This window comes from Hermetia illucens, chromosome 3 (assembly GCF_905115235.1).
Source record: "Hermetia illucens chromosome 3, iHerIll2.2.curated.20191125, whole genome shotgun sequence".
NCBI lineage: Eukaryota > Metazoa > Arthropoda > Insecta > Diptera > Stratiomyidae > Hermetia > Hermetia illucens.
In genome coordinates, this window is record NC_051851.1 from 168,443,251 (window position 1) to 168,469,281 (window position 26,031).

Consider the following 26,031-nt stretch of genomic DNA (forward strand, 5'->3'; position numbering starts at 1 on the left):
ATCCAGATGTGAGATCAATGGTGGTACAGTATTTGGAATCACCTAAGCTAGTTATATCTAATAAAGGAGAAGTATCGGATATAGTTACTGCATTTACCCTTTATAATCCGCGCCTATTCGGTACTGTTTTTTGCCGGATGGCTTGGCTCTCTTGGGTACTACCCAGAGGGGATTTTTGAGGGTCGGATAGCGCCATCCCGAAACATTTTCCCGATTTAACCTTCGACTTCTGCTCGAAGATTGATTGGATACGGATACGATTTAGTGTATATTGGGTCAGAGGTGGATGTCCTTATTTCGGCTCTGACGTTGATTTGGATTATTTGGCTGTCGTTTAGAGGGCCAAAGATTTCTGGGAACTCAGCCATTAAGTTCGCTACTTAAATAACTACCTTTTTACAGTGTCGTCGCCTACAATTCCTTCCAACTAGGTGAGTCCGGGGAGCACATAGTAATCCAGGATCGTATGGTTCCCTAAATTTTTAAAGAAAGAACCTCTGATTTTCAGTTTTGTTGGAATATTTCCAACAGCGGAGTGGTTCTGGAAGGGTGTTGCTATAGGTTTTGCTCCCTTTGATATCCTTGTCGAGATAAGGTTTTTGTTTACTCCAGTCCCTATGAGGATTTTACGCTGGATAGGCGTCCATCATAAAATTTACATCAATACTGCCATCCAAAGCTTCGGGGTCGGCTTCATATTCAGATTCGACTGACTGCTCGTTATAGGAGCAATCTTCTCCGACAGGATGATCGTCGTGGCACTTACCATTTTCATCCGAGGTTTGTAGGTTGAAAAGTCTTTGCAATTTCTTGGGGTATTGGGTGGGGTTGTTTTTAGGACGCTTGTTCGGCTGGGGATGAAAAGGTCTATTTTGATAGTCAATTTCGGGTCTGAAGGTTTCTATCTATTTCCATGGAGACTGGGGGTTCGGGACGGACAAAAAACAGAGTAAACTTCAATTACTTATTGTCCTCAGGAGGGAAAGCAATAATCTTATCCTATGCCTAAAAGCATTTAAAGAAGAGAAGTTAAGAGGACCAATCTGTTGTGCGTTGTAACTTCGGCAAAGCCTATGAATCAGGGAATGGAAGTGGATTTCGAGCTCTGCCAAGGGCTCGTTGAAAATGTATGCGCTACGTGTGTCATAAACCGCAGGACTGCGGCGAAGCAGTCCATAAGACCCGAGGTAAGTTCAAAAAAGTGCATAAATCCAGATATGATCTACGCTCTTCAAGGAAGCCGAGGTCCAGAAAGCGGAGGTGGCAGGGGTAGTACAATGGAAGCTTTTCTTAAAGAAACATTTTCAAGGGCAAGACAATGACAGTTACGGGAAAGTGACCAGATCACGAAGCAGTACTCGACCTCACGAGGAAATTGAAGAGAGCTAAGGAGGGTTGGATGGGTGTCAAAGCGGAGCTTATTGTCGAAAGTTACTCCGAGGGCTTGAGTGGAATTAAAGCAGAATAATGAATGTCCGTTAAGAGAGTAGGAGAAAGAAGTGGATGAGGATTTTAGGGAGTAGCACATAGAGTGACATTTTCTGACGTTTGGCTCTAAACCATTAGTCGAGCACCAACGAACCAGAGTGTCTAGGTTAGATTGAAGGAAAACACAGTCCATATGCGACGATATAGTGGAAAGCAGCTTAAGGTCGTATGCATAGAGCAAACAGGGACAAGTAAGGAGTGGGGGAAGATGGTTGATAAAAAATAACCCTAACAAGGGGCCCAGAACCGATCCCTGTGGGACGTCAGAGGAGGAGTAGCAAGAGCGGGAGGTGCAGCATTAAAAGAGACGGGGCAGGATCGGTTGGAAAGGTAAAAAGCGAACCATAAAACGTTTAGAGGTGGGATTTTGGATAGAAGTATCTTATGATTTACAGTGTCGAAGACTTTCGCGAAATCAATGTAAATGGTGTGCACTCCTTGCCGTGAATTTAAACGTTTGACGACAAAGTTGGTAAAGTCAAGCAGGTTGGAGGCAGTGGATCTACGGTTACCAAAGTCGTGTTGCTCTTTCACTATGTAGTGGCCAAAGTGGGCAGAGAACCAGTCGCTGACATATCTTTCCCAGATTTTAGAACAGGAGGAGAGGAGGAAAATGGGACGGTAATTCTCAACAAGCGTACGATCGCCACTTTTATGAATGGAGATGGTGAGATCCTCTTTCCACAAGCCGGGAAAATGATTCTCTTCGAGGCTTTTGTTGAAAATAAGGAATAGGGAAAGAGAGATGGATTTACCATTTTTGAACAAAAAAAAGTTTGGAAGACCATCGTGGCCAGGATCGACATTGGCATCAAGTTTGCCAATGGAGTAGTCGACAAGGAGATGCGTAAAAAGGGGAATGGTAGGCGAGGCGGGGCAGGCTACATCCACTAGCGGGAGGGATTCGGAGTAAGGTAGGGAAACATGGACTGAGAAAGAGAAGCGGCAGATTAAATCACAATATACTTGGAGGGAGTTAGCTGAGGAGCCAGATAATTTAATGGCCGGAGGAGATAGCTGGGCTGGATAGCACAAGTTGCGAATGTGGGACCAGAATTGTTTGAGTTTTCCGCATTCTAGTGAGTCTTCAACATTGGACAAATATTCGTTTCTGGACTTACGTATTAAGGATTTGACCGAGGATCGCAGAGATTTGAAAAAAAATTATGTCAGCATAGGTTCTAGAAGACAGGAACTTCTTCCTCGCAGTATGTTTTAGACGAAGTTTTTGTGAACTTCAGTGGTGAACCAGACAGCATAGGAGCATAAGCACTTTGGAGAGGAGGCGACGTAACAAGGAAGAAGATCAGATAATATGGTTAGGTATCGGTGGAGGGTTATCGTAAGGCAAACTTGATGGGAGTTCTTATGTATCTTATACATTTTAACTTATCCAGAGAGAGTAGCTTGCCTGTTGCCCATTGGTATTTGCTTTCCAGAGTAGTTTCACCGTGGGTGGAAGACTAGGCTAATAGGCGCAGATACCGTATTTTTGAAGTTCGGCTGGTGGGACGGAGCGCATTTCTGAGGTTTAGATTTTGAAAATCGAGTCATGATATGCAAGCTTCGGGCAAAGTTTGGGGTTTTTGGATGATGAGCATCCGAGTGAGAGCTCTCCTTAGCCCGCGAATAAGGACATCAAGGGCCCTGGTATGGAAATTCTAGGTTAGGGCTGCTACTGTCACTGGTAGATGATCTTCGGTTTTTATTTTATTTATCAAGAGGGTACTCCCTTGATACATGGTGTGGAACTGGTGCTGTATTACGGCAAAAGTGGTCAGCTTCCCCAGTAATGCTGGTAACATAATTTGTAAAAAAGTAGCCCAGTCCGTCACTTATTGAACTCAGTTACTAGAATAAATTTTCAACTCAAGCCAAATCCGGAATAACTATATCCAGTCCAGCCGCTCAACTTTTCGACTCATTTCCTGATGAAAACTTCTTAATTCCCGGAAAACAATTTCACTGCTCCTGGAAATCGTTCCGTCTCGCGGAACCTACTTCCCGGTTGCTTTGTCAAACAACTTAATCTTTAACACTATATTCACAGCAGGGCTGTATTAACAGCAGCCCCCTCACTGTCTGGAGATAGCACCCGGCTTACTTTCAACTCCATCTTTTTCACTTCTCGTCGTACTTTCTCAACTCGTTTTGTACAAAATGTTCAAATTATTTTGAGAGGAAATTAAATTAAGTTTCATTAAAAATAAATTCATCTAAAAACTATATAAGTTGTGCTTTCCTCTCTCTGTTTCTATGCCGGTTGTACGGTTTGCATAGTATGGCTTCCAGGAAAAAATAGCACTCCTGGCCGGATAGTGTTGCTTGGGAGAAACGAAGGAGGCTAGGTGGTCTGCGAGCGGACGGAGGGTGCGATAGAAACCAACTGCTTATTTCAGGATTTTTTCCTGGTAGTTTGCGCATACCCCCGTGCCAACTTGCAGCTTCTGCTCTACTCAAGAAATATTTTAATTAACCATTCCGATAAAGTTTAATTGGGGAGAAAGCAGGAAGGAAGTAGAAGTTTTCAAACATTGTGAGAAATTATTGGATAAATAGTTTCGTAGATATGAATGTAAATGGGTAATGGCTGCTAAGCGTTGCGAGGGAAGGGTGCACTTGAGAGGCAGCGTGGACGGGTGGAAATGTATTGTATTAAATTTTACAAGGCTAGGTAAATCCTGTTGACGGGGTACCTTTGGTAGCGTGTACATTCTTTATCAAAGTACGGATGCATGATCATACAACGTAGAACTACTGCTTTGAAAGTTTATTATTAGTTTCAAGGCGGCATGAACAATGACGTGGAATGCTTTATCATCAGGGACCAAGCAACCTCATGCAGGTTCACCAGGTACAGGAATTTCGCTCCGATACTATTCATTTTACCAAGGTAATACGTGGAGGGAAGTTCACAGAACAATAGGGTTCTATGTATAATAGACGAAGAACAACATAAACTTCTCTATTTTTAAGCCTGAAGTAGCCTTGAATTTGTTTGCTCATTTGCTTAGCCAATACGTACTGCAGAAGCGTCATTTACGCAATCTTTTTTAAGCTCTTCCGATCACTAAATCGCAAACCGGTTTACTGTCTATTTGTCTGTCACTACGCTTCCCTATTTTCCATTAGGGCTACAGGTGAAAATCTGAGAGAGTCATTGCTTGTCAGACTCCACCTCCACAGCCTGGTAGTTACAGAGATGACTAGACGCCAATTTTCCTTCTAGGGTGGTGACGGGCTATAAAAGTGTGAAGCTCGTCACTCTAGCCACGAATCAACCCAGGTCTCAATATTGAGGTCAAAAAATTAAAAAGACTTAAAGAACTTAAAAATAAAACAGCAAAGAATAAGACAATACCAGGTAGCATGAGTTGGCCCTCAGCAGAGGCCACGTTAAATGTAATAACTGCTAAAAACCGCCCTATCACACCCCACTCCCCCCAACCGAACTAGTTGAGCATGAATAAGGGTCCAAGACAGTTGTATCCACAGACAACGATTCCGACTGACTACGAAACTCTGAGGAAACCTTTGAGAGAAAAGCGCAGGTAGGCCCAATCCGGGGGCTTCAGCGAATATTGTCTCTCTAGAAGGGTCGATTCAGCAGACTTTTAAGGAAATTGACTCCAACAAAAGCAATAATCAGAAATTAGGGACCACGTACTCTGTGCAATGAGACCAGTTAACCGCCGCCTACATTGAAAGTGTTAATACCAACCTCATCTACACCAATCAAAAGTCAATTGAAGCTTAGAAAATTGGCAAAAATGCGGCCTAAAGCAACACAACTGCCATCAATTATAAGCAAAGACGTAACTCGAAAAATACTTCCACTTATTGTAGTAGAATTTGTTAATCACCCCCTACAAATAAAACGCCTTGCCCTCCCTGACAATAAGCTTATAAAAAAATTAGGCAGTTTTTGCCAAATTGTAGCAAAATTCGCCGAACGCTTTCCTCCACTAAAGGAAACCCTGGTGGAAAATAACAATAGGTTCTTCACGTTTACCCTTCTATACGGAAAAAACGGAAAGAGTTTTATAAACAGAGATTTCTATCCTCAATTCCAGGCGAATTTTCCAATATACTGGACCAGATACCAAAGTCCGTCAGTTATGGAGCAACGTTCACCCCTCAACCTACCGGAATTGTCCCGACTTGATGTCGAGAACAGGGTAGCTGGGCAGTCTCAGATTATTTCCGTATACCAGCTCCGCGGGACTTGCAAACTCTTCTCGATTGGTTGTTCAGAGGCCAAGGCAGGACCTGCGACCAAGAAGGGTCGTCTTGGGCGAATACAGCGGCCTTCAGCGTCCTGTGTCACCTTTGGAGCATCCCATTGGACTGCGGGTGATAAGCGATTGTCCGGTGGCCTTTAAAGGCCAAGAAGTTTGCCCAACCCTGAGAAAAGGGAGGACTCTAACCACATTCATGGGCCGGTGATCATAATTACCGGCACACCAAAGAATTCATACTCGACAGAGGACCTCTGCACAAGATTGTGATTTAATGTCTTTCAGAGGTGTTGGCTCAGGCCACCGCGTGAACCCATCGATGATTGTGAGGCAATACCGTGCAGGTCTCACAAAGGGCCAATGATATCGAGGCGGATTGTTTGGAAACGCTTGGTGGACCGAGGGAGCACTCTTCCCTCTTTCCTCACATGCTTTGTTTTTTTTGCATTTCTGGTATGCGATGCACTAGGTTCCATTGTTCGAATGCCTGGGTGCGCTAGATCGTGAACGACGTGAAATATTTTCTTTCGAAAATTGGCTAAAATATACGGTCTTAGTTCCTTGTTTGAGGGCTCGCAATATATACTGTCTGTTGGGCCGAAGATAGAAAACTCCTTGAATGTATATTTGGAGTCAGTCCTTAAGCTCTAAGAACTGCGTCGTCCTTTTGCGCCTCGGCGATTGCCGGAAAATCGACGGGGGCAAGAATCTTGACAGCTGCAACGACGTTATCTTTTCTAGACACGCATTGAATGTCGGAAGTGAATTGGATAGTAAAACTCAAGTGCCGAAATAGGCGAGGGCACGCTTTATTGGGCTTTTGTTTCAAAGCACAAGCAAGTGGCTTATGGATCGTAAATAATGTATTTAATTGCGAGGTACGCGGAAAGCAACTCACGATCATAAGTGCTGTAGTTCCGTTGAGCGGGATTCAGCTGTTTGGAGGAGAAGCAGCCAGATTTGATTCACTTTTTGGAGAAGTGCGGCACTTACGACAATTTCTGAGGTATCGATGGCAACCGTTGGGCGTGCATCTTACAGAGGGAATGCCGGAAGTGTAGCATCCACCAGCTGTTGCTTGGTGGTCTCAAATGCCTGCATAGCATCTGGAAACCACAAAATCAGACGGGAGTCTTTTCGACCCAGACAAGAAGGCATTAAGGACGACGATAAAAGTATAACATGCCCAAAACCCTTCTGAGATCCTTAACGGTTTTCGGAAGCGGGAAACTCGAATAGCTTGCGCCTTGACTGGGTCCGGTCGGATACTTTCAGGGGTAACCAGATGGCCATGGAATCTCTCCCGCGATTGTAAAAATTTGCATTTCCAAACGTTAAGGACTAGACCGGCCTGAAGGAGACATTGAAAAATGCACTCGAGGTCTTTAAATGCTCTGACTCAGATGAAGAAGCAACCAGAACATCATCCAAATATACGAAACAGAAGTTGAAGTTTTGTAGCACAGAGTGGATGAATCTTTGAAAGGTTTGCCCCGCATTGCACCGCAATGAACTCGAAGAATGCGAAAAATGGACATATTCCCGCTTTCAGAATATCTTCTGGAGCTACAGGGATTTGGTGGTATGCCTGGACTAGGTCCAAGGTTGAGAAAAAACGGCAGTTTGCAATAGAGAGCGCAAAGTTGTGGATGAGTGATATGGGATAGCGGTCTGTAATGGTCCGAAAATTCAAACATCTGTAGTCCCCACAAGGACTACATTCGACATCGGGTTTGGGAAAGTGGGAGCCAGTAGTGTTGATGTGGTCCTGAACATCATGCTTAACGGGCTCAGAGAGACTACGCTTAATAGTGATGTTGCGATATTTTTGAAGAAGTACGTGAATACGTGCACCGGCAACATTTTCAAAAACAATGGAGAGAGTGCTGGGTGAACTAGCAAACTATCCGCACCTAAGACGGGTATACTGGTGTCGGCGATAATGAAGCGGCAAGAAACCGTTCCTCGAAGTCCTACTTACCTACAAGCCATGCGTACGAATCAACGAAAAGTTTGTTGCTGCGAGTTCCAATGATTGTGATAGTAAATTGTTATGCCATTATATGAGAAGAACCGAGACTTCAGCGCCTGTATCGACCAGGTAGTTGCGTCGGCTCAATGGGTCGTAGATTGCGAAGTGGCGTGGTATTGCATTTCGGGTACCAGTGGGCAGAACTACCGGCAAGTCTGATTTATTTGGCGGGTTACAGCGGCTGGTACACTTTGTAGTCTCGGACAGATACTGAAAGAGGTGGAATACCGGCCGAATACATGATCATCCCGAAAGTTCGGTCCAAGCTGCTGCCGAGGGCTTGGAGGCGGATATATGCCTGTCAAAGTCATTAGACATGAATACTCGTAAAAGGGAGATATCACACAGTGCAGCAATTATAGAGGTATCACGTTGCTGAGTACCATCTATAAGATATTCTCCGCTATCTTGCTGGGCCGGATAGCCCTATATGCTCAGAACATCGTTGGCCCATACCAACGAGCCTTTATCGACTTTAAAGCCGCCTATGATAGCATAGCCAGGGTAAAACTGTACACGGCCTTGAGTGAATTCGGTATTCTGACAAAATTAATAAGGCTGACTAGGCTGACCTTGACCAATGTGCGCGGCCAGATAAAAGCAGCAGGATCACTCTCAAGATCATTCGACATCAACAACAGTCTACGACAAGGGGATGCCCTATCATGCGTCCTCTTTAACCTGGCCCTCGAGAAAGTGATGCGTGATGCTGAGGTGAATGCAAGAGGTACGATCCTCTTTAAGTCCACTCAACTACTGGCCTATGCTGACGATATCGACATCATGGGAAGAACCACCCGAGACGTACAAACTACCTTGATCAAGATCGAGCAGGCGGCGATTGGCGCGAGATCTTGGGCTGCACATCAATGAAGGCAAGACAAAATATATGGTGGCAACGTCAGCACCGAAGACGAATCAACCAACAACATCAAACCGCACTGGTCAAACACGAAGAAGAATAAGGATAGGAGAACACAACTTTGAGACCGTTGACAACTTTTCCTATCTAGGGTCGAAAATCGCAACCGATAACAGCTACGATGATGAAATCCGCGCCCGGTTATTGTCACCCAACAGAGCCTATTTCAGCTTGCGAAGACTGTTTCGCTCGAAACGTCTCATCGTAGGGTTGATCTTGCCAGTCCTCATGTATTCCTCGGAAACTTAGGTTCTTAGCAAGAAGAATTGCGAAATCTTGGCCGCGTTCGAGAGAAGAATCCTCCGAAGAGTGTTTGGCCCCCTACATGAGGATGGACGATTCCGTAATCAACATAACGACGAAATCTATGAGCGATACCATAACCGTCTGGTTGTGGATAAAATCCGCCTCAATAGGTTACTGTAGGCAGGTTACTTAATCCGTATGGATGACGATGATCCAACCCGGAAAGGCAATAAGGGCAAAGTCTATGTAGAAAAAGAAGACGAGGCAGACCCTGCCTAAGATGGAGTAATAGCGTAGGTCAGGACGCCAGACAGCTTTTAGGCATATAGAATTGGTGGATCTCGGCGCAAAACCGGAATGTCTGGAGCTCCTTTTTAAGGCAGGTCTAGATCGGATACCGGTTGTTGCGCCGTTGATGATTATGACTCTGTATAAAGGCTCCAGTATGAGGCATCCTACATTGAAAGTGTACCAACCTTATCAAAACCAATCAAAAGTCAATTGAAGATGCCAATTTTCAAGGCAATAAAGCAACACAACTGCTATAGGTTATAAGCAAAGACGTAAGCCGAAGAATACTGCCACCTACTGCAAAGGAATCTGTTAATCATCTCTCACAAACAAAACTCCTTGCCCTTCCTGACAATTACCTTATAAAAAAATTAGGCAGTTTTTGCCAAATTATAACAAAATTCGCCGAACGCCATTCTACTCTAAAGGAAATCCTGGTAGAAAATAACAAGAGGTTCTTCACGTTTGCCCTCCTAAACGGAAAAACGGGAAAAATCTTATTCATAGAGTTCTCTATCCTCAATTCTTGCGCTTTAAGAACTCGCTGAGGAACGGGAAGCTCAAGGAGGGTCCAACGCCATGAGCGCACCATTGTCCGCTTGGAGTGAATTGAAATCAAATTGGTATTTTAATGCAGCAAGATCGTGAGTCGTGCGGCAACAAACGGCTTCTTGACCTTCCACTTCGTCAAGTCTGACAAACTTCACAGTCCGAGCGAATGCTCTAACATAATAGACCAGATGCAAAATTCCGTCAATTATGGGGCAACGACCACGCCTCAACTTTCTGGAATTGCCAAATTTCGTTACGATGGTGACTCGGAGAAACGTTCACAATGAGCAACGCCCCTCCATCTCACTCTTAGCCAAACTACTCACGCCGTTCTATTATCAATGAAAATTTTTCGGATTCCTTCGTATACTCGTATACAGTCTTTGTGCGGAACGGCACTACACCATACTCTCCTTTCTGTCCCACCCAGCAGACCCCATTTACATATCCAATTCTGATTCCCTCGAATTTATTAAAAAACCGCACGAATATCTGCAAATGTTTAATGTCAATCATCGAGTTGGATATCGATTCCATCATTGATAGAGCTCGAAGGCATCAGCTTAGAGTTATTTGTTAACAAACGGAAGCCCCACGAAATGCTTCTGCACGAAACCTGGCTGAACTACTAGTAGAAGCCTAGTTTTCCCCGCTGACCGTTGGAAATCCAGTCTTCGTTCCATGGGTGACCGTACAGCTATCCTCGTCATTCAATATTTTCCGCCCAAATAGCTTCAAATCATCCAAAGCCACTTTTGTTTCTAGCCTTGGTCTTTGCTTTCAATGTCTCTAATCCCGACAACTCCCTTGGTAGCCGTAATTTTTAAGAGACCTACTCCTCTTGTTCATCCTAACCAAGAACACTTGACAATGCTTGGTACCTAACAATAGACACAGACCTCAATACTACGCATCCATGTTCGTTCCAGGCTTCGTCGAACCACAATAGGAGACTTCTCCACCATTTGCTAATAAACGCACATCCCAGCATTCTTTTATAATGCAGTCCTCTCTACTTTCACTTAGGGTTGTTATCACTCCTACTTGGACCACTTCATTATCAGAGGTAACGTTCCTGCCAATACCCTTGCTATCTTATCCCCTACACTTTGTTGGAAACAATCTGCGCCATCAGTGAATATGATGCCGTAATCCTCGACAAGAAACTTCTCAGCGAGTCACCCTGCCCACTCCAGCTCCAGGTCCAGATTTCCAAAAAGTGAACTGGAAACAGCGGCTTTATTCATTTCTACTTCCCTTGAATAACCTGAGCTTCAGACGTGGAAACTCACTGACAAAATGGTCAGGGACCTTTGGTACATAATTATGCAAGTAGTACTATCCTAAAGCAGCCAGGAATGGATCTCCCGTACTGCCTAGGTCATTAATTGGCTTAAAGCTGCTTCGACCATAGCCTTTCCTGATCACTCCTTGGTGGAGTATAGGGCATAATATCTCTTACCGCTGTGCAAATGATAAGCTCACAGGAGCTGGACAAACACAAGACAAACACAGACACCCATGATCACTGGGATTCGAACTCGGAGCAGCGAGATTAGGAGGCTGAGACTCTACCTTCCTCAATTCTCGCGGCGTCAAGCTTTTGACCATAGTCTCTAGAATTAGATCTATGCTGGCTTCATTCTAAAGGGTCTATATAGCCTACAAAGGACATACCTCAGGTAGCTTGCTAGAGTAATTCACAAATAGGAGGTGGGCACCCTTCTAGGTGAACTATAATTGTATTAACTCCTTCTTGTTACAAGAGCAACAGACATAATATCTGCTCAATATTACGTTGACGAACGGTGGCCAGTCCCTTTGAGACCAGCACCAACGTCAGTCAATCCGGTCAAAAACCACAGCTCTCAAATAGGAAACGGCCGGATCTCGTCCATGAACCGTCATCACCTTAGTGAAGTACAGGGCTTGATACTCGGATAGACCTCATTGGTAAAGGGAAAAAGACCCAGATTATACCGAAAGGTGCGGCAATAGTTGGAGAAGCATATACTGTATCAGCTCCGGAAGAACGTTTCAAGTCGAGAAGCCAAGCAGAAGATCTAGCGGGACCTCCTCGAGCTGAACAGATAATTACTCGTTTGAAGTAAGATGCTGTCAAGGACTCGGAGGAGGAGTATGGCAGTCAAAGTCAGAAATATTCGTTTTAGGGATGATGGGGTCCTAAGTCCGCATCAACTTGATGCAGGACCGGACCAAATGGCAGAGGTGAGGCAGCGTCTGACGATTTGCCTCTGCCCTGGTAAGAAACCGTAAAGCCGCCATCGCTCCACTTTTTTTAGTCAAAGTCAGGTTTAAACAATGAATAAAGAACAATACAAATATACGCTCTTCCTTTTTTCTTCTAAGGGATATAACCCGGAAGAAACTGGGCGCTGCCCGTACAAACTTTAAAAGCTAGAGATCTAGCATAACAGATGTACTGCTCCACTTCATGTAATAGACCCCACGGTGCACAATGATAGTACATAACACTGGTATCAAACTGCACCTTTGATCGAACAATTCCCCAGTACCCTAAAATGAAAAAAAAGTTGACTGACAGTTTCGTCGAGGGCAGAGGCAACTCATCAGACGCTGCCTCACCTCTGCCCTGAGAGCAGCATGACCGAAAGTAACGACAGATGGTAATCGCTCCATTTATATATAATCGCAAACACGTAATGAGTACCATATTATATTGAAGTGAAATCCATCATAAGTTCAGACCTAAACCAGGCCGAAGTGAATTTTTTGTTGGGGATGCTGGGAGTCCTAAATCCCCACCCACTTGATGACTGATCGGACCACTTGGGAAGCAACTTACTTCCTCTTTTGTAGTCCACAGACCCCCCTTTTTTTGTTAAACACTCCATTTGTCGTTACTTTCGGTCACGGTGCTCCCAGAGCAGAGGTGAGGTAGCGTCTGATGAGTTCGCTCCCCACCTAAAATTACTTTTTAACCTTCAGGAATGAGAGACAATTATGTTTGACAGTAAAAGATAGATGATGGCAAATTGAAGTGGTACACTACCGTCCTTTACATCAATATCCATATTGCTCCTATTTCGACGGTGAATGAGGTTATCTACCTAAGGGTGACACCAAACACGTGGCTTTTCCACGTACCCCATATATCAGAAGTATTAAACTACGCAAACAGTATCTGCAAATTCATGCAACCTATTCTCAAATTCAGTTACTCAAAGGTCCAGAAAATTAAACTGTTTCGTTCGTTCCTTTTTTAGATTTGGCTTGACCATGCAGTCTTATAACTTCTCTTCCAAACAGAAAGGCTGTGTCTGGGAGAAGAGGAAATCCGCGACCAGGGGTCTAATATCTACGAGAACAGAGACCCGTTCGAAATATATTCCCAACCAATTCGTCGATCCGATCATCACCCAAGTCTTGCAGATCCAGAACGTTGATGAGAATCTTTTTCAAACTCATTTGTCCTTCAACTCTCCTTATCCCTTAAATCCCGAAACAGCCGGCTTTTCAATCCCCAAAATAGGGTAGTCTTCTACACCGGTAATTTTAACTTCAAATAACCAACTTGTATTTCATTCAATATTCTACCCCGGCGAGCATGAGGTTCTTGCACCCTTCCCTATAGGCATGGTCTTATGGTCCTTGATCGATTCTACCTGTTGCTCTCTAAGCCGTTCGTCTGGTTCGTTGGCAAAATGATCGGAAGCTGGCAAGTTCCTTAGTCCACCAATAGTTAGGCCTTCTAGGAGAAATTAGCATCTCCCAGGCATGGACACGTCACATGATTTGCTGCTTTGCGTGGTATAGAGAGCTCTATCCGTGGAGGTGGCTGCTTTGCAAGGCAGGCCTAACCACAACTCCATGAACGTTTGTTCATCCATCGCTTTTGCAGACCTTCCTGGTGCTCTTTTGGATTTCAGCTTCCAGGGTTCGGGTCTCCTGGTCTGTGGCTCCGTTCTTAGTTTTTGGTGGTCGATGTACATGAAGTCCTCGCTAACTTGCCAAGACATATCACGTGGCAGTGCAAGGCTGACAAAAGCCAGATCTACAATTGAACCAGTTCCCCTTTTCGATAAGTGTTTACATCACCTCCGTTGGCTAGAACTACAGTCAACTGGACGAATGCTTCTAATAAGCACCGCCCCCTTTCATCCGCCTTTCTGCTGTCCCACTTGTTGGCCCGCGCATTAAAGTCACCGATTATCATCTTCGGACCTCGTTGCCTACCATTGTGAGCAAGATCGTCTAACAGGTCTTCAAACCCAGGGAGTGTGAGGCTCGGTGGGGTGTAGCAGTTATATATGAATATACCGCTTACTTTTGCTCATACAAAGCCACTAGCCGCTTGACCCATGCTATATTGTATGGGTTGACGACCGCACGCTCATGTCGCCGTTCCACCAGTCGAATCTGTGGTGTATGGGTCACCACCGTCAATGTTTCTGTACAGTTCAGTAATGGCAGCAATCCCCATCGCGGATTCGTTAGTGGCAAATCGTGTGCGACTCTGCAATGATTGAGGTCTTTTTTGTATCAACAAAATTTTTTCACTGCATTTATCGCCTTTCAAAATTTCGGGCATTTGCCACTTTAGGCGATATATCAGTTATCCCGTGGCTGGTTTCCTTCGCTGTAAATGCATTTGGGTCACTATTGAACGCCTTGGCAATATGTCCTGTCTCCCCATACCTTCGACATCGATCGGACCGATCGATGCCGCTAGCACATGCTTTCGCGAAGGGTCCAAACATGAAGCACGTCCTTAGAGATCTGTTCTCTTAGTCGACAAATAACTCATTCTATCCAAACCTTCCCCACGGCCAACAACTTCTGCGCTGCCTTCACTGGCAGTCGCATTGTGGCGGTTTGAGTACCGCCTTAAGCTTTTCATAAGCTCAAGATAGATTCATCCCTGAATTCCTCCAACCTGAATTTTTGCTTCAACGCAGTGCAGATGTCTTCTTGGGATGTTACCTCACCAAGATCCTTACACTCCATGTTTCTGGGAACAAACCGCGATATTCTCCCCAAGTGAGTTTATACTGGGCCGTCAGTTTTTCCCATGCTAGATTTTTTCAGCTCAAACATGAGGTCCGCTTTCTGGGTCCTCGAGATTTTTTTGACAATTCTGGCTAGGTTTTTAGGTCAGGGTCAGATTTCTCACTATTTGCGCATACCATACGATAGTTTTCTTTTGTTGGTGTCACTTGGGTCGCCTGTGTCACTGCTGGGGCAGGGATGTTCAGCTTTTCCTTAGGTTTTCTCTCTTCTCCTTGCGACCTATTGTAAAGCACCCTGATGGCTCTCAACATGTTCTTAATGGCTTGGTTCACGTTTTGTCTTTCCTTGATGAATTCAGACAGCTCAGCTATTTCAACCCCAAGCAACATTAAAGGTAGTTCTTCTGGGTCAGGGCTCTGTTCTCGGTGAGTCTTAGCCAGATTGCTCCTTTTACAGACTACTTTACTTTTTCGATTGCTAAGCTTCCATGAGCTTTTTGTCTTGCCATCTTTGGTATTGGGGGAGCTGGCAAACTTGACGAGCTTCTCTTCTTTAGATCAGATCCGATGGGTCTTGAAATCGCCTTTTTCGCAAGTTGTCTCCTTTAAGTCTATCATTCGTTGCCTTTGCAATTGGTGCTCCTGGCAGAGTTGTGCTTCGTCTGAACACATCTTTCTCGAAATCTAAAACACATGTAGCATTAGATGCCACGGTGGCCAAGTTATCCACCACTGAGGCACTGGGGTCAAAATATATCGATGGCTGGGAGGCTTTCGTGCCCCTGCACCATAATTTTACTCAATTCGTCAATTGGTCCACGCACCAGAAATAAGCAAACACAAGCACATTCAGAAGAGAAAAGTACATGAGCACATCTTTACACATCAATAAGTATGCCCCTATCCACCACTTGGGGTCGCGCCTGATAGGAGATCTGACAACCCCTTACAGGTCTCTCTGGCTCTCTGTCACACGCACTTTTACCAGAAACGGCTATACCGATTGACACGGAATTTGATGAAAAGGTTGGAACTGTGAACGCTCAGACATGAAGTGAGTGACATTTTTCGACGTAGAGATTAAGGGAGGGGGGGGGATCCTCATACATGCAAAAGGGGGATGTAAATTTTTTTTCCACTGACCCTAGTCATGTTGGTTATCAAATGAAAGGTTTCCTTTTTGCACTTTTCGATGTCGGTTGCTGTTTTGACATTTGTTGGAAAGCTGGGGATTGAGACCGGTCGAAAATAATGGTTTCTTTAACGGATCCATTCTCAGAAACTACCTAACCGAAAAATCTTAAAAAAAAATATAAACCTGCGTCTATACGGTGTCTAGAATAGCCTGAGGATGCCGAAGCAAGGTGGGAACTTCCAGGGCCGCACCTCACCATACATAAGAGGCAAGGTTAACATTGATGGGAGTAGACTCTCCTTTTCGATCTTGGGGGCTTCGGATCTAGAGTTTATGGCTCCATACGCGCGGTTTTTATTTCTGAATTTCCAGTCTAGCTCGCGTGATGTTATGTTTTCGGTAGGCTCGCGCGAATTCCGTTGTTTGTATATTTTTCAGAATCCGGTGAGGACCCACACATTTGAGAGGACACGTGGATATTTGGACAATGCCACACGAAGGATCAAAGTGCTCGAAGGATGTTTTAGATTTCTACAACATAGAAAAATTTTGAAATGAAAAATAAAAACAAAAAACAATTTTCCTGAAATATCTTTGAATAAACGAAGGAAGATACACAACAAAATACTTTTTGAGGTATATTAACTGGATTTGAGAGTTGTTCAACAAATACTCCCACTTTCCCGAATTTGTTTGCACACTTGAGCGGGTATGAATTTGCCTGGAAAATTGAGATATTTTACTTAATTTGTTTTTCCTTAAAATTGCTCATCAAACTGTAAAAACATCTTGTTTCTATCGGAAAATTGAGTTGATAATTTAATGGCCACAGATACAGAAATTAAATTCAACACCAAATGGCGCACGGGGAGCTCATATTTCCCCTTTGACCCGATGAATTCAGTAAATTTTCTGAATTTATGTTATCTTACAAGTTTCAGAGGAAAGCTTGTTCAATTATTTTAGAGATACATCTATCTTTAAATGACTCGCCCATGAATTACATATATTAAGGGAAAGTCGCACCACGTCCTTAAAGAACTATTGTGCCCCTTTAGCTGGTTGTAGAGTACCTATTAATCATAGTATCTCACGCAAGTTTATAACCGTTAAGAACTTCAGAATATTCCCTACCTCCAGATCTTCCAACTTTACATCTGGTATCAAGTGTTCTCCCAGATGTCTTCGGATACTGTCCCAGGACGTCTATAGAGGTTTCATCACACTCCGCACAAAACATGCAGGCAGTGTCCATAGATATCCCTAACTTTTCTAGGTGATAGTTTAGCCGACAGTGACCAGTGAGAATTCCCATTATGATTCGGGGGTTCTTTTTGGTGAGGTTTAAGCAATCCTTTGTGCGTATGGGTTCGTATTCCCCAATAACCACCCTGGACTGCTCCATTCTTGGTACGCCCGCCCAGTATCGTTCCTTCAACCTCTTCATTTCTTAATGTCATCGCCATGAAACCATTTCCGATTCAACAGAAGGGTTCTAGCCCGTCTAAAAGCATCCCTCCTCCCTTCCTGGGTAGTTCGTCTGCTGCCTTGTTGCCTTCTAACCCAACATGGCCTGGAACCCAGAGTATACAGACCTTGTTGGACGAGCCGAGCGTATTCAGTCTCTCAAGGCATTCCCATACCAGTTTAGAGTTCACCTGGTTGGACCTAAGTGCCTTCATCGCTTCTTGGCTGTCGGTGAGAATAGCAATGTTCTGTCCCCTGGAGATTGGAGAGTAAAGGAGGCACATTTATCTATGGCGTATATTTCCGCCTGGAATATGCTATTGTACCTGCCCATTGGCTCCTTGGACCAATGATACCGGCTCCCGCTCCATCTGCTGTGAGGAATCCGTCAATGTACCAGTTGCTGGTTTAAGCCGTACGTCTCAGCCACGCTCACCCAGTTCGCCTTGTTACTCCAACGTATTTCAAACTTCTTATCAAAACGAAACCTCGTTATCATGTTATCCCTTGGTATCAGTAATTCGGGATACCGCTTAGAAGGAATATCAATCTTCCTTCGGTTTAAGTCTTCGCCTCACTCATACTCCCAGCCACCTTGAATATTGCCCTCTTTGCCTGCATCTGTATGTACAGATGGAGAGGGGTTAATTCCAGAAGGACCTCCAGGGATGCCGTTGGGCATGTTCTCATTGCCTCACTGATACACTCGCAAGCCAGTCTTTTTTGTAATTCCCTGGCTTGTGTACTGAGTTCGGTTCTTTCCGTTCAAATCACTGTTTCATAGCTAATCATTGGTCTTACTATTGAAGTATATATCCAGAGCAGTATCTTCGGGCTGCAACCCCATTTTTTCCCGCTATAACCCAAGTCATCAGAACCCTCGTGGCTTTCCGACAAGTGTTTCCAACATGTGTCTTCCAGAGTAATTTTTGGTCTAGCGTAATTCCCAAGTATTTGACTTCTGTTTCTGTTTATGGCTGTCAGGTGATCAAGCTTACGTCTCCTAGTGAATGATACTATGGTTGTTTTGGCTAGGTTGATCCGCAGTCCCACCTTCCTGCACCAGGAGGACCACAAGGATTCTGTTTATCCGCTTTCGGAATAAAGACCACTTTTGCGCGTCTTCATGCCCTTGGTATATATCCCAGTGCTATACTCCCCCTTACCACTCCTAAAAGAAACTCTAAGATAATTCCTAGGTCTCTCTGGATTAGTGCTCGGAAAATGCCATCTACTCCGGGTGATTTCAGTGGTCTTAAAGTTCCCACTGACCATCTTCTGAGCATACCCACTGCCTTGCTTCTGAGCATACCTATTTTGCTAGTTTCCAGCTCTCCTTTTTTCTTCTTTTGTTCGTTATTGGGGTGTCAGGCAGGATGTTGTCGTCTGCAACCGTGGGGTAGGACCCCGGGAAATGAGTTCTATCAGATGTACCCTGTCCTCCTCATTCTCGGTAAATGGCCCGTCTTCCTTCTTCAAACAGACAGGATGTTGCCCCGTCTTTGGCTACAACCTTGTAAAGCCTGGTTGCTTCTGTGATCTGTTCGATCCGCTCACAGAATTTCCCGAAGCTGTTCCGTTTTGCTTTCCTGATCACTTTGTTATACGCAGTCAGTGTATTTGTGTACCACTGCTAGTCTCCGGTTTGTTTTGCCCGGTTGAAGAGTTTTCATTCCTCTGTTCTCACTCTGGCTAGGTTCCTGTTCCACCATGGTACATCCTTGATGATTTAACTACCGAGACAGCGGGCCTCATAAGCAACAATGACAACTGAGTGGAGGTTTTTCACCACTGTTTCTAGTTTCAGTTCGCTCCTGATGTCACCACCCCCTCGAAAGTGAGCCATGGTGTTGCTCAAGTGCGTTGCGAAGGATTCCCGATCCGTTCTCCTGGAATTCCTTATTGTTCTTTTTATTGCGTTCATGAGAGTATCTCCTAGAGTTATGTCTAGTACCTCCAGTCTAGTATTGGTCACAAATGTTGGAGTTTTCCCTAAGTTACATATTTCTATCTTGTTGCTAAGAATAAATTCAAGAAGGTACTCACCTCTTCAATTGGTGTCGCTGCTTCCGCAGACTTCATGATGAGCGTTGACGTGGCAGCCGAGGAGAAGTGGTAAGGCCCTCTTCCCACAGTACTTCACCAGTTTAGCGACTTGCCAGTAGAGCCCGGATTTCGTCTCTTGGGAAGTAGCCCGATGCCACGACTCCCTCTCGTGTGCTCCTCCTGGATCCCAGTGAGACTTGGAAAGCCACAAGGTCTCCATCACCAACTCTGAAAGACATATATACTTGAAATTACGTTTATCAATTATGCAAGCTCTTGCTTTTTCACAAGAAGAGTTCCAAATAATCTGCATGCCTTCTGCTTGCAGACCGCGAATCTGGTCCCGGTACACCTAGAGCTCCTGAGCCAACACCATTCCAATGTTCTCCTTGGAACTTGCCCTTGCAATTACCGCAGATGCAGCTTTCGCATGGTGAAGGTTTATCTGGGCTATCTTAGTGTGGTGCATTGGCTCCGTTATTGTATGGAGCTCTTCTCCACTGCCGACATGCTGCTTTCTGCACGTCGCTGTCCACCCTAAGCCCTAGAAGTCCTAGGTCTAGTTGTCCAGCTTCTGCTTTTCACTGGACAGCAGGTCTACTTCCTTGGTTGATCCAGTCCTTTCCAACTCTATGGCTTTCGAGACCTCTTCAAGGACCTCGGTATGCTTTTTACCCGGTGGCCCCACCGAGGTGTCTTTCCTCGGCTTTTCTCAGTGCACCTGCACGATATGTTGCCAAATCGATAGTTGATATGGCAATTACGACGTTTGATTGCCTCCAGGAATCGGTTATCTACCCCATAATCGCGTACGGACATCCTCATTCTGAACGATTAGGAGGGCCGTGAGATCTTCCATCTCTATAGCCGCGGCTTTTGGAGAAAAACTGTCACCATGTGTGCTCCTGGTATATCATCCCCAACACATTTTGACAGTTCTGTTCCTTCCCAACCTGGTAATTTAGGAACTATGGTCCTAAGCCACTCTGCAGTGTCTTGCGTGTATGACCTGGTCGAAAGCATATCCCGGTGAATACAAGTTTCGCAGTCCAGCACTTGCACATCTGCCTGACGACAAGGTCTTCGATGGTTTACTGCTCCTCACGAGTGAGTATTTGCTCAGCAAACATTTTTGGCACTATGGCCAGTCGAATACCTTTGACCGCTCTACCATACCTAATGGTGGGGTTCCCGAGTCCTGCCTTCACCCCCGACCGGCCAGATTTTCTTCCCCCTTGGATTCAGGTTTCGATTTCTTGGGAGCATTCCCATCAAGCAGGATAATCTCCGCTGCTCCTCGCTTTCTCGGCTCCGGTAAAGATAGCTTAGGTCTATCCTGAGCTTTCTTAACGGCCTCTTCTCACTTCAGTCCTTCCTTCAGGTAGCGCAGGTACCATTTCTCACCTGTGCCTCTGAGATCTGTCTCCTTCCTGACGTCTGATATATTTTTCTCAGACGTGCCTTTGCTAGTCCCTGTTCTTTGAGCAGTGGCGTTTGTTGGTTGTTGTCCACGTAGTATACCAATTTTAACCTTGGATCCACTGCTTGACGTCCCAACTTCTTCCTTCTTGGATATAATCACCTGGATTTCAATAATTCGGGGATGTGCCTACGCCTGATTAACCAGTCTGGTGTGTGGTACGGGGCCCCGCTTTGTTGGTTTTCGTTTTCTTTTCTTTTTTGTTTGTACTCATTTGATTACTACGAGTATGGGGGTTAGGATGTACGCCATGCCATAGCCCCCTGTAGCACGGTAAGGTCTAACTTACGCACTGAGGCGACCACTTATCAGTGACGATCCGTTCGAATACAGTCAGTTACCCCCGACTGCAAACTATCCAATGGGCACGGTTCGCATAACACCCTAGATTGGGGAAGGTGTTTTTCGACTCCCTAGTCTAGATCCGTAGCGTTTAATTAATAGTAGGGTCACCTCGTACAGAACGTGGCTATCATCACTTACTAACGGTCTTGGTAGACGACAGGCTTGGCCCCTGAAAAGCCACGCACCAACCCAGAGGAGAGACAGCTCATCCTCAGAGAGAGATAGGTTGGCCTCGGGGAGCAATGTTCCGCGTCAATCTATCCTGCAGTGCACTGTTTGACCCCTACAGATATTAACTAGCTTATTCAATTAATTTCCATTACAAGTTCTCAATTAAGCTCGCCAGCTAACTACTCCTATTAAATCCACCCTTAATCTAGCCACGTTACCTATTTATTCAAATCACTTTTTAAACACACCCCAAACCCCACACACACTCGTACCAACCACAAAAACTTGACGCCATATTAATTCACCAAATAATTCCAATTTTTTATATATTTCACAGATCTACCGAAATTCGGTGAACCCTTACAAAATGTTACAGCTCCTGTCGGACGTGAGGCAATTCTACAATGCGTAGTCGACAATCTACAAACATACAAGGTAAGCGAAATTTCATTTGATCCCCCTTCACCCCCAGACACCTCGGACCAAGTCCTTTTTCCTGAAAGCAAAATAAGGAGGCAGGGATGGTTTCCGTCGAGTCGCCATACCAGCGTGAGGGAGCGTGCATGTGTTTGCTTTCATCAAAATTCCAAGTCATGTATAACGCATTGAGTTCTACCGCCTACTAATAACCCCTTCTGGAAATGGGGTAGAAAATTTGTTATTTCATGACCTACAGCAATTCAAATGGGATAAACTGTACTGAGAATGCCGCTGGCAGCGGTGCTGGATGGAGATAGTGGAAGGAATGCCTCGCTCGGGGCTACCGAAGCTCAGCAATAACTTCGACTAATATTTTACTCTTTCTTGGGTCGTTGAGTGCTAATGGGCGCTGGGAGCACAATGTAAGGATAAAGCTGTGAAGGATTTTTCTTGAGAAATGTTAGTTCTATTCCGGTTTTTGTTAGTCCAGTCGTTTATTTGCGTTTTAAGTCCGTTTTTAGACACGTCTTCATGTTTAAGCAATTGGCGCCCAACGTGGGCTGCATCCAGGACATCGTTTTTCATTTCACATAATTGAATTTCTATGTGGAAATCGGAAACAAAAGAACCTGCTGGAAACTAGATCAAAGTGAACTCACGCCAAACACGAAGCACATTCTCACAAAGGTCACAGAAAGGAAACTGCCAACAAAGGGCACGAAAACCTGAGGAAAATGAGGGCATCACTGAGTTACATTCTTTCGCAACAAATCAGTCAGGAATTGCAAAATGACTGTAACCTGTCTTCCCTAACTTTGCCTTCTTTCATCAACAATTTCCCAATTTTCCTTTCACTCGTTTCCTTTCCAGACAGCTTCAAATTCTTCAACCACAAAATCCATGATTCTCGCATTTTGTATTTCAGATTGCGTGGCTCCGGGTGGACACACAAACAATACTAACGATCCAGAATCACGTAATCACGAAAAATCATCGAATGAGTATTACTCACGCCGAGAAACGTGCCTGGATATTGAAAATCAAGGATGTTAAAGAATCTGACAAGGGATACTACATGTGTCAAATAAATACGGACCCAATGAAAAGTCAAGTGGTGTATTTGCAAGTTGTCGGTAAGTATTCATGTGTGTATACGTGTGAAGTGAATTTAGCAATGTCTAACCGAGGAAATCGGAGGAGTATTTCAGGAATATATACAGGACTTCCACCTATATCCTGGCATGGCAGAAATCAAGCAAAATTTCACACAAGTTTTGATATATAGCCTTGGACCCTAATATGTCTGTCATATTATTTTGACTCCTCACCTCGGTCTTCTCGTCCTTTTTTTTGCAGAACCTTTTTTGTGATTCATGAAAATTAAATCAATCTGATGTCCTAAAGGAAATGTGTCAATAATATATAAGGATCTCTACAAGTGGGCTCTTTATGGGAGAAAAACTGTCGTATCTTGTTAGTCAATTGATTTGAATTTATGCCGACCTTTCAAATCGATCCCGAGTGAGATTTTATTGAAAGTAGGCAAAGTATCTATGATTATAGAACGTAACAGCCCAGAATGTCTAATGTATGCATAAAATGCTTCCGGGTACGAAATCACACTTGGACGAAACTTCTAATCCAAACACTCTAGATGGATCCTTTTTATATCTTCCTTCGGGCACTTCAGGTGGGGGTAAGGAGCTCTTCTAAACAATCTTTTCGAGCAGTCCAACGTTTATTTTTTCATGACTATTGCACCGTATTCCACTGTGATCCAATGGTGACCTCCTAGTTATATAAATAGATGGAAGATTTTCCAATCTTAAGTAAAAGATTTCTATTAAAATTTCGCATATACAATATTTCGGTAGCCGCTTGCTCTCATCTCCAGTGGGCGACCTTACACAAAATATTTTAGTTACTTAGATTTATAATTTTATACGAAGGTTCCACATCTAACTTTGCCCGGAGCTATCATTCACCCAAAAATAGATTTAACCCCCAGAAAGAAACATGGGATTTTCCGGAAGCCCATCCTGAGTTAACTTTTGTCAACACCGAAGACAGAGTTACGACTTCACTCCAACATTTTGAGAACGGATATGCACCCACATAAAATTCGATCTGCGTCTTGAAAAAGAGAACTAAAACCAACAATAAACGTTTATTATTATTATTATTCTGTTAAGGGAAAGTCGCACCGCGTCCTTGAAGAACTATTGTGCCCCTTTTACTGGTTATAGTGTACCTATTGATCATAGTATCTCAAGCAGGCTTGTAACCGTTAGGAACTTTAGTATGTTCCCCACTTCCAGATGTTTCAGCTTTGCATCTGGTATTAAGTCTTCTCCCAGATGTATCGACCTACTTTGCACAAGTGCCGGACACTGTCCCAGGACGTGCATAGAAGTTTAGTCTTCCTCCTCACAAAACCTGCAGGCAGTGCCCGTAGATACCCCTAGCTTCCCTAGGTGATAGTTCAGCCGACAATGACCAGTGAGAATTCCCACTATGATTCGGAGGTTCTTTTTGGTGAGGTTCAAGCAATCCTTTGTACGCATGGGTTCGTATCCCCCAATAAGCACCCTAGACTGCTCCCTGGTAGGCCCGCCCAATATAGTTCCCTCAACCGGTTCTCTTCATTTCTTAGATTCATAGCCATCAAACCGTTTCCGATTCCACAGAAGGGTTCTGGCCCATGTAAAGGCATGCCTGCCCCCTTCTTGGCTAGTTCATCCGCTGCCTCGTTGCCTTCCAAGCCAGCATAGCCTGGAACCCAAAGTATCCAGACCTTGTTGGACGAGCCGAGTGTATTCAGTCTCTCAAGGCATTCCCATACCAGTTTAGATTTCACCTGGTTGGACTTAAGTGCCTTGATCGCTGCTTGACTATCGGTGAGAATAGCTATGTTCTGCTCCCTGTAGTTCCTTTACAGATTAAAGGAGGCTTATTTGTCTATGGCGTATATTTCCGCCTGGAATATGCTAGTGTACCTGCCCATTGGCTCAAAGTACAGTTTCCTTGGACCAATGATACCGGCACCCGCTCCCTCTGCTGTGAGGGATCCGTCAGTGTACCAAGTAATCAGTTGCTCGTTTAAGCCGTATGTCGCAGCCACGCTCTCCCAGTTTGCCTTGTTACTCCAACGTGTTTCAAACTTCTTATCGAAGTGAAACTTCGTTGTCATGTTGTCCTTCGGTATCAGTAATTCGGGATACCGCCTAGAAAGGATATCAATCTTCCTTCGATTTAGGCAGCTCTCCGCCTCACTCATGCTACCGGCCATCCTGAATATTGATCTCCTTGCCTGCATCTGTATGTGCAGATGGAGAGGGGTTAATCCCAGAAGGACCTCCAGGGATGCCGTTGGGCATGTCCTCATTGCCCACTGATACACACGCAAGCAGCCTTTGGAGCTCATGTAATTTCCTGGTTTGTGTGCTGAGTTGAGTTCTTTCTGCCCAAATTACCGCTCCATAGGTAATCATTGGTCTTACTATTGCAGTATATATCCAAATTAGTATCTTCGGGCTGCAACCCAATTTTTTTCCTGCTATGGATCTGCAAGTCATCAGAGCCCTCGTGGCTTTTCGACAAGTGTCTCCGACATGTGTCTTCCAGAGTAATTTTTGGTCTAGCGTGATTCCCAAATATTTGACCTCTGTTTCTCGTTTCACCTCCATATCATGTAATGTTATGGCTTTCAATAAACCTTAACTCCACGCCCGAAATTGAACTACTCCACAATCTGGATAACGCAGGGGAACAGAAAAAGTTATGTTCGGCCCGGATTATATTTGAGGATGCCCCTATTTTCGCATGTTGTCAAGCCCAAAGCGACAAAGTTATGAACGGCTTATAGTTCACTGAATTCAATTTCTTGGAAAAGAAGCTTAACGGCTGCCAGATTTGGTTCACCTGAAGGGCAGCACCTACTGCGACGAGGGATTGCCAGGAGTATAGCATCCGTCAGCTCTCGTTTCGTTAGCTGAAATGGCTAGGTGGCCTTTGTACACCACACAATCACGCGCGAGTCTTTGGTTTTGGGTCTCGACAAGTAGACGTTAGGGATCGCTTGATGTTGTGCGGCCTTGGGCAAGAAACGATGATAGAAATTCAACATGCCCAAAAACCTTCGCCGATCCGTGACCGTTTTCCGGTTGGATTTCCTCAAGGGAAATCGTGTGGCCTAAAAACTTATCTG

At 44.6% G+C, this 26,031-nt stretch overlaps 1 protein-coding gene across 2 annotated transcripts in view; it reads left to right on the top strand.

Annotated features, from left to right (window-relative positions):
• LOC119653079 (neurotrimin) overlaps positions 1-26,031 on the top strand; it is a 190,732-nt gene that overhangs the window by 66,348 nt on the left and 98,353 nt on the right. For both annotated transcript variants that reach the window (XM_038057568.1, XM_038057567.1), the window contains 2 exons: positions 21,742-21,839; positions 22,750-22,957. In XM_038057568.1, coding sequence (XP_037913496.1) covers positions 21,742-21,839; positions 22,750-22,957 — 306 coding nt within the window. The remainder of the gene's footprint in view (positions 1-21,741; positions 21,840-22,749; positions 22,958-26,031) is intronic.